This window comes from Buceros rhinoceros, unplaced genomic scaffold (genome assembly GCF_000710305.1).
Source record: "Buceros rhinoceros silvestris isolate BGI_N320 unplaced genomic scaffold, ASM71030v1 scaffold10758, whole genome shotgun sequence".
NCBI classification, from domain to species: domain Eukaryota; kingdom Metazoa; phylum Chordata; class Aves; order Bucerotiformes; family Bucerotidae; genus Buceros; species Buceros rhinoceros.
In genome coordinates this window covers 1-10,935 of record NW_010427434.1, presented here as the reverse complement: position 1 = coordinate 10,935, position 10,935 = coordinate 1, and the positions used below count along the sequence as shown (strand labels likewise).

General features: G+C 43.7%; 1 protein-coding gene across 1 annotated transcript; it reads left to right on the top strand.

Moving 5' to 3' along the window:
* Nucleotides 1-2,508: 2,508 nt before the first annotated feature.
* Nucleotides 2,509-10,930, top strand: LOC104488224 (chromosome unknown open reading frame, human C11orf54; the record flags this gene model as incomplete). Its single annotated transcript, XM_010141906.1, has 8 exons — nucleotides 2,509-2,630; nucleotides 4,668-4,766; nucleotides 5,741-5,814; nucleotides 6,587-6,688; nucleotides 7,649-7,825; nucleotides 8,558-8,707; nucleotides 9,281-9,397; nucleotides 10,832-10,930. Coding segments are annotated over exons 1-8 (876 nt in total), but the record flags the coding sequence as incomplete, so codon positions are not given.
* Nucleotides 10,931-10,935: the final 5 nt, after the last annotated feature.

Below are 10,935 nucleotides of genomic sequence, written 5' to 3'. Positions count from 1 at the left end.
AGCTCCCGCGCCTCCCGCTCGGTGTGAGACTCCGAGGAGCTGCTGGTGGTACCGGTCGGCCTCTCGTAACTGCTGTCCTGCTTCTCCCTTTCTCTGCCGCCCGGTGTCCCTCGAGCTGGCGGCTCCAGCACTGTCTGTCAGTCCCTTCTGCCCTCCCGCAGCCGCGCCGAGTGCAGTGTCCGCTTTGCTGTCCCTCCTCCGGTGCTCTTCGCCGCCTCTGACTGCCTAGCTGCTCTCCCCCGCACCCCGGTCTCGCCTCTCCCGCCTGTGCTTGCCCTGCCATGACCTATTCCTTCCGCAGATCCCAGCAGGTGCCTCTGCTGTCCTGCAGCCCTCCTTCTCCACGAAGGGGATCTCGCCTCACCCAGCTGAGGATCGCCACCTCTGCGGGTGCCTCTGTCGGTGCTTCGCTCTTCCTGGAGTCATCACTAAACTGCTCTCTCACTGACTGACATCTTCAGTTTTCCCCTGCCATTTCTTTCACCCCCCACCTTGACTCATCTCGACCCTGCCTATAACATCTCCTGTCTAGCTTCTACCCACCAACTAGCTTTAATTCAGGTTTTGATACTAGACAATCCCACCCCTAATGTCGTGGTTCCCCTTTCATCTGCATTCTCCTGACCCTTGACTACTCTGATGTTTTCTTCCTGCTTCAGAAAGAATTTTCAAGTCTTTTTAGTTGTTTGTTCTCTCTATCCCAGATCTCATAATCTTATCCTCCCTTTAGCATTTGTGTTCCTTCTTTGACAGTCTTCTGTAGTAATTCAACGTCACTCCGCTGCTCCATGATAGATCCTAATTGTCTGTTGTCTTCTTTCAGGTTCTCCCTCTCCCACACCACATGACTCCATTTGCAGTGGTGACTCACAGATCTACTTCTCTTTTGCATCCTTTCTGGTAAGTACTACTGTCTAGGAATCAGATTGGCTTTATTTTGGTACATCCAGCTTATCCCGCAGTCTTTCCCTTCTTTCTTGATTGTGGTGAGGTGACTGCTGGCCTTTAATCAGCAGGTCATGGTCTAGGTGATCTATCTGAGTCTACTTATTTGGACTGTGTCCAAGTCTTGCCTCTGCTTTTTGCACAACAGCAGTTCTAAACTGTTTTCTCAGCCTGTTTCAGGACTGGTGTCTGGAGGTTGGCACAGCCTCCTTCAGGACACGGCAAAAGGTTCTAGAGCGGATGAGGATCATCTAAAACTGTGCTGCCAAAGCCATCTTCTCACTTGCTTTCTCTGACTCATTTCTCCCTTTCTTGTGTTTGGTGCACAGTTAAATTCTTGGGATATGATTCACTCCATCTGTCAGTAGGCTTTAACCAGAGACACCAAATCCAACCTGTTACTTTCTCCTCCACTGCCAGAGAAAGGAGGGAGTCACCTGTGGAGAAGGATAAGACCAACTAAGATCAGAATTACAGTACACAGGTCTTTGTCCCTTTCTCTGCTGCTTCTTACAGCAGTAATTTCAGATAACTGACCTTTGAGCTCCAAGACTTCAGTTAGGTGACTGCTATAATCTCCCAACTCTTTTATTTCTTTTTTCCACTTTTGTTTGGGTTTTTTTTTCCTGTATGCAGACTCGAGGCTGATGGTATAAGGACAGTTACAGGTTTTGACGATCATAAAAGCTAGGATGTTTTGTAAAAATAGAAGCTAAAAGTTTACATAAACAGCTAGCTTACATCACAGTCCTTCCTAACAAAAGCTCTGTCAGGTCAGGGACTGTTATCAGGTTTTGGGCTTTTTCCTCCAAGGCCTGAAATCTGGATAAGTGGGATCCATTTTCTTTTTTTGCTCTGTGCAGCCAGCACGTGCCTAAGGAGTTAATGATTGCCATGGCTGATTTACAGGTAGTGCACAATCAACCGTTTCTGCCCTGAGCTAGTGGTTTGCCCCAGGAGCTGACTTTGCTGTTGCAAGGCTGACTGAAATACAGTTCACTTGTAAAGGTTCATTGTACATATACAGAGCCTGATACTGCAGAACTTGCTGCTGTTGTTTTCTATTTTGCTGCTAGCTTGTTCCCCTCTGGAAGGGGAGACACATGCCCAGAATCAATTGGAGGCCATGTCACAGCTGAGGTTGAAAGTCCACCACAGCCAATGCTGGAAAAGTAAACATTAAGGTAGGGAAGACCTGAGGAGGCAGCTAATGTGCTCAGAAAAGCCCAGCTTTCTTTCAGAAACAAATTATGACCCCAGGCTTACACAGGACAGATAAATCTCCCGACCTGTCCCTTGACCTGGATTCAGTATAGGATGCGTTTTGCCTACATCTAGTTGTAAACCTGAGGACTAGCATATGTCATGCTCTGAGCCAGCTATAGGGCTGACAGACACATCTTCTTCCAAAGCGCATAAGAACGTTAATATTGAAGCTATTAGTCATTCCTTTGATGGCAGAGCTACAGTTCTGTCATCCATGTATTCTTGAGTGAAATTGAAAAAATAAGTAACATATTGAAAACAACCAGATTTAATCGTTAAACTGTGATCCTTGTTGACAGATCGGTCGCTCCTTACGGCGTGGTGTCTTGTGTTAACGGCAGAAACCAGCACCAACTAGGAAATGGCCAAAGTCGAAAGGTTTGCTTTTCACGTTCCAAGTCTGGAGGAGCTCGCTGGGGGTAAGTCATGCAGCACGTAACTTTTTACAAGCTTATAATGTACCTCCAAACTTAAAGCTCTTATCAAAACCTTCCTATGGCTAGTACATGCAGAATGTTCCTGCTGTTAGCACACCGAGATGGAAAGAACAGCAGGATTTTTCTGTACGCTCTTATTGCCTTAAAGCAAACAACGACTCCTGCCCCAAACCCTGGTGATATTTAAGCACACAAACAGGTTCTCAAACCCCTTAAAACTGTCTGCAAATTTGTGCATGGGTTGTGAAAGTTTGACAATTACAGCCCAAACTTATTTACACATAGAGGATCATCTGTCCTCCTCTGCCCTGCAGTATTTATTTCGTTACCAGGATTACTCAAAATACAGCTGACACGATGCAGTATAGCACGGCAGGTCCTGCTTGAACCTTGTTGGCTCCTCATTTGGTGATTACCTTAGAACCAGGCTGCAGGAAACATTTTATTTTGTTTGATTCTTTCCAAAGCCTTCACAAAATGTGCTCAGAGTAACAGAATGGTTGAGGTTGGAAGGGACCGCTGGAGGTGATTTGGTCCCACCCACCTGCTCATAAGTTTCTGTCCTTGCCCTGGTAGAAAGGCATTATTCCTTCTGGTAGTCTGTTTCCTGCAGCAGATTTTCTAAGCTGGTTTTTTTTTTGTCTTTCAGAGAGATCCTCAAGTTCAGTCTGCCACGCTCCCAAATCTGGTCCCAGCGGTGGTTCTGGGTGCTCTTCTCACCCAGTAGCTGTCACGCTGGGGCAATAGGGCCAGGGCTGCTGTTCCCTGGGCACAGCAGGGAACAGCATGTACTTGCAGTAGAACAGCTTAAAACAGTGGCAGAAAAGATGGGTCATGAAGCAGGATTTTCCTTTTTTCCCCCTGTCAGTCCCGAGGACCTTCTGTAAGCTGTGAATTTTGTTGCTGTTCAGCACCTGAGTATGATTTGAGGATGCCATTTTCTTGTCCTATTCCACTTAATGGAAGGTACTGGGATGTATTTATAAACCTGCCAAGTACTTTCTACTGACCCTTGCGGTCAACAGCGTGGTAAATCTGCTCTCAAGAACTGAGGTACAGCTGAAATCCTGATGGGAGGAAACAAAGGCACATAAAAGTCTTCTGAATAAATAAGGAGCTGCTTGGCTTGAGATCACAGACTGGATTTTCTGTTCCTTCGTTTGAGATTTCTGTCAAAGCAGACCCCCAGGCCTGAAAGAACTTGGACCTTTTAACAGGGTATTTGAAGCAGTGTGTGTGAAGGCAGTCCCGCACACAACTGAGGTTGGAAGCTGTTTCCAAACGGTGCACTTGTCTAAGTCAGAATCCTCCCTGTTGGTTGAGTGACTTTGAGGCAGGTTCTGAGCCTGAATACAAAGGAATTACAGAAACAAAAGTTTAGATTTGGGGCTGTTCGTTATCATCAGCATTGTTCATAATCTGTCTTGTACTGACAGTGGCACTTGTCAGAAAAACCTACACATGAACATAAACATGACAGGCAATATCCTGTGACAGCAGAAGTTTCCAGACTGCAGAGACAGTTTGAGATGATAATCAAGCTATTGCAAACAGTTTAGTCAATATAATTAAAGAGCTGATTGTCACTTCAGTTAAAAGTGACTTTCTCCGTTGCTCTCTGATACTTGACTGTGATCACACTTGTCTGCTCTGGTGAAGCAAAACCACTGCTGAATGTGGTTTAAGTTTATCCATGTTGCTTCAGATTATGCTGCTCCTAGTGCTACTCGGAGCAGGCAGTTATTCAATTAAAATGTTTTTAAAATTCTCAAAATTAGTTAATGTGGTAGCTAACAAATACCTGAACAAGCTTTTGCTCTTCTCTGAAGCTCTGACTCAGGAAACAAGTTCCTACAGACAGTCACGTTTAAATCAATGGAGTTACTTAGGATAAGCATAAGTCCTTCAAAGCATCTTGCTGAAATAAAGCCTAAGCAGAAACTCTTGTTGTTGTCAGTAACTTGTCAAACTCTTGGCAATTCTTCATTGTCAATAACTTTGCATTATTCTTTATTATAGTTTTGCAGAAAGGGCTTAAGGAAAACTTTGCTGATGCTCAAGTCTCTGTTGTAGACTGTCCTGATCTGACTCAGGAACCCTTCAACTTCCCTGCTAAAGGTAACCCAGCATTCCTGTCTTCCACTGAGGTTTCTCCAGTTCTTTCTACCTGATCCTACTTGGTTTTGTTCTTCTAAAGATGTTGGGAGAGCTTAAATTGTTTTTCAGGTATAGATATGCTTGAGAGGAGAGCTGCATTTTATTTCTGGATTTGCTTCCTAGCTGATATATGAACAAGGACAAATCATTACCAAGTACTTGTCATAATATTTTTTTCTTAACCTATAATGATATTGCAATTGACTATTGCAATACTCGCTTATTTCATAAGCTTTATTTGGTGTCCTGAAAACGTTTTGAAATTCAGTGTTATCTTCCAGATGGAGAAATTTTTTAGGTCCATGCTAATCTCTGTCTGAACCTAAGGAGTGGTGCTGCCATTCTTTTTTAAATTCTTGCCATTCATGTATGCCAGTGAAGCGAAACTGTCTTGTTCTGAGTGGGGATCATCTTTGATGTTAGCTGTCTGGAAGACAGACATACCTGTGCTACTCATCTGAGTTCCCTCTGTCATCAGTGAAGTGAAAGAAACACTTCCAGAAGGTCATTCATCCCTTCTTAAAGTACGTGACCAAATAAGCAGGATCAATTGTCCTGAGACGTGGGCATCCAGCTGTGCTGTGCTGTGCGAGTGGAATCCCAGTGGGGTAGCCACTGTGTGGAGAGGGCACCTTACTGGGCATGTGGCAGCTGATGCCCGCTGTAATATTTTTTTGTGCTTAGCGAATGTTTCTTTTACAACAGGTGGCCCAGTATTGAATCTTACGGTGAATCACTTCAGGGCTTACTGTTCAGTTCCTTACTGTCCTTGGACTTCTTAATAGTACAACACGGGATCTAAGCGTGCTAGGGAAATAGTGTTCTCAAGGGGTTTAGAAGTTTGAGGAACCAGTTGTTTGGTGGGTTAGACTGCAGGCTTGTTTAGGTTATCAGGAAGAAACATTTGACCAAGCTAACTGTCCGTATTCTTCCAGGAATCTGTGGAAAGCCTAGAATAGCAGATGTGGGAGGTGTTCCTTACCTCATACCTCTTGTACAGAAAGAAAAAGTGAGTTTTTTCTGCAGCTATGGCCTTTAATACATATGTCAAAATAAAAGTGATATCTTGTTGAAAAATAAACAAAACTAAGGACTCATGGGTACTATATAATTCCACTTGTGAAAGAGACTTACTTTTCAGTGGTTTATGAGATTGATTCTGAAGTGTCAGGAAATCTTACACATAGTGGTAAAAATAAGCATATTGTGTTTGATGGTTCATCTTCTCCTGCCCTCAAATACAAGATAGTTTTGGAAGCATGTCATCTGTGACAGGAGCCATGGAAGGAACTACTAGACAAGGGGCTTGCCTGTATGTTTATCTATGGCTTGCTGCGTGCCTGCAGTTTTAACTCACAGCCACACTTCTTCGTAAAAACTGGCTGTATCTGCATTTATGGGCCAACCCTGGATTCACTTTGCTGTCCTTTTCAAGAATATTATGTCTCCTTTCTGACACCTCACCCCATCTGTCTCCATATGATACTCCCTTCTATTTTCTATTTTACACAAATATAAACTTCAGTAAGAACAATAATTCAGTTTTAGGTTAAATGGCAGGAGGACCTATGGGCAGACCCTGCCTTTCACAAAACAACTGCACATGTACCCAGTTTATTACTGCTGAATGTTGTGTGGTTCAGAAACCACGTTCAGCCTAATTATCCAAAATACTAACAAGGATATTGTGAATTAAATGCATCCAGAGGTTACAGTGAACAGAATGATGATTCCAAATCAGAGACCCACACCAAAATCAAAGGATTGTTTCTCTTTTGCAGGTTTATGATCTAAATACCGTTGCAAAAGACATAGAGCTCCCTGGAGCTTTCATTCTTGGAGCTGGAGCTGCTTCGTCTAAGATTCTTGGAATAAATGCTGAGGTCAGTAAATAAGTGTGATGGTTCTTAACGAATTCATGGAAGTATCCTAATAGTAGAGCAGTATCATGCTGGGTATTTCCCATTTATAACAACACATTTAATAAACACCTTTCATCCCAAAAGCATATAAAACATGTTAGAAGGAATTCAGATGAGGGCCATCCACACTACTGAGGTAATGAAGATTCATTTTTAACGGTAATTCTCCAGGAAGCATGTGATTGCTTTGAAGCATACAAGAAATGTGATTTTTTGAAACCGATTGACAAAGACCTGACCAGAGGTTTTAATGACAAGATTTAGAAATGCTTCTCAAAATTACTGGTAAATGCCTTTGACATACTGTCTTGTCTTTTGCCCTCTTTGATGGCTTTGTTTTACCACTGGAATTTTTAGAGGTCACACACAAAACGATCACCTGCAGGAGAGGCAGGAGAGGAAAACCGCTGCCTGTGGAGGCTTTGGGTAGGCAGAGTTTTTTCAGGCTTAAACCTCTGGTCTTGCCATCTCCTTCTGATGCATTTATTAGCAGAACCGATAGTCCATCTCAGCAATAAACTTGAGCCACTGTGAGAGTAGTTGTTAGTGTACACTTGAGAAAGTACTACATGGAATTCCAACTCTTACATGCAGGCCTCAGATCTCAATGGTTAGACATTTTTTCTTCCTTTTTTTTTTTTCCCCCTTGTTGTTTAACCCTTGCATTCATTTTCTCATAACATTAAACCTAACTGTCCAGAAAAAGTAAAACTGTTTTCTGGAGTTTTCAATTACTTTACATTATTAGACTGTTTTTCTCACCAGTACAGACCTCATCCTGGGGGGCAGAGTTGTGTGATGAAGGATATTGGGATCATGGTCCAAAGCTTAAATTGCATTTTTGTGAGTTCTGTTCATGTGGCTGACTCCTACATGTTCTTATTGACTTACTTGGCTTATTCTTTCGTTTCTTTTTCACAGCTTATCCCTATTGTTCAAACTAAGAGTGAAAAAAAGCCTGCTGTAAATGGGAGCTACGTTGCTCAGATAAATCCTGCAGATAAAGGGTGCCTGCTCGAGAAGTACAGCAGCAAATACTCTGACTGTGAGTTTGGGCTGTTGGCCAACCTTTATGCCAGTGAGGGCCAGCCCGGTAAGGTACGTACTTGGGTCAAAAGCGACTTTGCTTGTAGAGCTTTGTGGCTGAGCGAAACTTGTGTTTCAGTGTTGCCCTGTCAGTTTTCTGTGATAATAGTAAAGTAAAATTCCATCAAAGGAATATCCAGGCATGAGGAACCGATGCCAGTGGACTGAGGGGGAAGAAGTGGTGGAGACAGAGAGGCATTTGAAATTTTGAGGGATAAGTACTAGTTTACTGAAACTTTTCCATCGTAAATCATCCATCCAAATGCAGTCAGAGTTAGCAGTGATTTAAGGTAATGGTCGTACAATGTACTTGTGTAAATCAGGTCTGGGCGTTTGTCTGTTTTTTTCTAGGAGTGCTTCACACAGCTAGAGAAAGGTGTTGGCAGAGCAGTCAAAAACCTGAATGCTGTGTGGAAACTGAGCAGTCTTCTCTGTTTCCAAGAGTTTCTTTGTAACAGAGAGGAGGCCAGCTGGTAGGCAGAAACGGCTTATGTCATTGTCTCACACGTGAGCAAATGACTGGCAGCCCAGCATCCTTCACAGGCAAAGCCAGCATGGAACAGAAAGTTAGGAAAGAGAGTTGGTCAGGTACTGGAAGGGTGCAGGTGGAGCAGCGCTTTCAGGAAGTTCATACTTTCGAAACATAATCGATCTCAGCTTGGGAGAATTTCAGAGCAGCTTTCATAGACCTTTGCAGACTGTTGCAGCAGGAGACAGCAGTGACGAATTAACTTTATTCTCTAGGTCATTGAAGTGAAAGCCAATGGAAGAACTGGGGAACTTAACTTTGTGTCTTGTCTGAGACAAACCTTAGAGAAACACTATGGAGAAAAGCCGGTTGGGATGGGTGGTACATTTATCATTCAGAAGGGGAAAGCGAAGATTCACGTTATGGTAAGTTGTTCTCAATTAATATATCTTCCCTCATCCTTCTGAAACCGGAAGTGTAAGTTGCAGTGTAACCTCTTAGTGCCTTGACTTTCTTTTGTATTTTTGAGTGCATAAACTGTTAGGATAAGCGGTGCATTGGAGTAAGGAGCTGACAGTACAAAACTAGTGATGCTGTATTACTTGGCCTTAACACCACCATATTTTCTTTTAAAATCAATTGGCAGCTAAAGAGCTGTAGGACTACTGTAAAATTAATTGAAATTAAATATATGAACTGAAATGATACTTACAAGAAGCAACACGCTTTTGAACATAACTGACCTTCTTAAATGTACCAAGTGGAAAATCCTTACTTCAGTAGTTCTCCCACTACCTGTGTATAAAGAAAGAAACAATATTCTGGTCACTTCTGTTTCTGGCAGAAACACGGTAATGGGCACTGGTGAGCTGCTTGTAGGCAAGAAGGAATGTGAAGAGAATAGCAGGGAGGGAAGAAGTGGCAGAAAGTTGCTAAAGAAAAACTATCTTGATATAAGTGTCTTCCTTTCACTTACAAAGCTTTTTCTTTTTCTGTAGCCTCCAGAATTTTCTGCCTGTCCTCTGAATACCGACGAGGATGTGAATAACTGGCTCAAATTCTTTGAAATGAAGGCTCCGCTGATTTGTCAGCCAGTAATAGTGTCCAGAGACCCAGTGAGTTTCTCGTTTCTAAGTGTAAACTGAGGCTTGTAATGAATTTTGTCTTGGATGTCATTTTCCTTTTAAGAACAGGAGTGTGTATCTATCATGTGAAACTCCTCCAGACGTGGTATCATGACACAGAACCTTTTCCTTTCTGTCACCGGTTTGCATTGAGGCTAAGTCACTGTTCCAAAACCTAGTGCCTGTTCATAGTGGAGTGAACTTGATGGCTCAGTGTGCTCCCAACTGTATCCACCGCAAGCTCAACAGCACTCGGCTGAGCCTACGGTTTTGGAAATGTTTCAGTGTCACTACAGAGACAGCACTAGAAGATGGCCTTCAAATGCCACAGCATTACTGTGCAGCATCCTCCTGCAGTCCAGAAAACCAATTGTATCCTGGGCTGCATCAAAAGAAGTGCAGCCAGTCAGTTGAGGCAGGTGATTTTCCCCCTCGTGAGACCCCACTGCATGCAGCTCTGGGGCCCCAAGAAGGACATGGACCTGTTGGAGTGGGTCCAGAGGGGGCCACAAACATGATCAGAGGGCTGGAGCACCTCTGCTGTGAGGACAGGCTGAGAGAGTTGGGGTTGTTCAGCCTGAAGGAGAGAAGGGTCTGAGGAGACCTTACCGTGTCCTTTCAATACATAAAGGGGGCCTGTAGGAAAGCTGGGGACAGAATTTTAAGCAGGGCCTGTTGCAACAGGACAAGGGGTGATGGTTTTAAACTAGAAAACATTTAGGCTAGATATAAGGAAGAATTTTTTTTACAGTGAGGGTGGTGAAACACTGGCACAGGTTGTCCAGAAAGGTAGAAGCCCCATCCCTGGAAATACTCCCAGTCAGGTTAGGTGGGGCTTTGAGCACTTGGTCTAATGCAAAGTGGCCCTGCTCAGGCAGGGAGTTGTAACTAAGATGATCTTTAAAGGCCCCTTCCAACCCAAATCATTCCAATATTCTATGATATATAAAACTCAGGGGGGTCATCTCACAGTTTAGTATGCTAGGTGTTATTTTATTTTTCCCATTTTCATCTAAGCTGGCTGTCAGAATTGGAGTAGAGATTGTCCCTTTATTGCATGGGTCTGGGGAATTCAGAGCGAAGGCGTTCTGATTTCCAGTAGGGGTTCCTTGCTGTGTCTGTTTTATTTAACCACAATGGAAAGAAAAGAGAAAAAAAAATAAAGAAAATCTCTGGGAGACTGATGCCGAAAGTTGGGGGCTGTCAGGGTTTCTAAATTGTTTTCTCTTTGATGTCCTGTGGTGAAGCCTTGTACAGCTCCTTTCATCTTAGTAGTTTCACAAGCATCTTCCAAGCTTTCACTGCTTCATGGTTGGAGCAGGCTCTGAGATGTGTGGGAACACGCAGTGTAGAGGAGAGACTATCCCAGGACTTTTAACTGCAGTTCACTTGAACACATGTTCACGGGCCTTTCTCTGGTGACAGGGCTTTGATCTGCGCGTGGAGCACACCCACTGCTTCAGCCACCACGGGGAAGGAGGGCACTACCATCAGGACACCAGCCCCGACAGCGTGCAGTACCTGGGGTA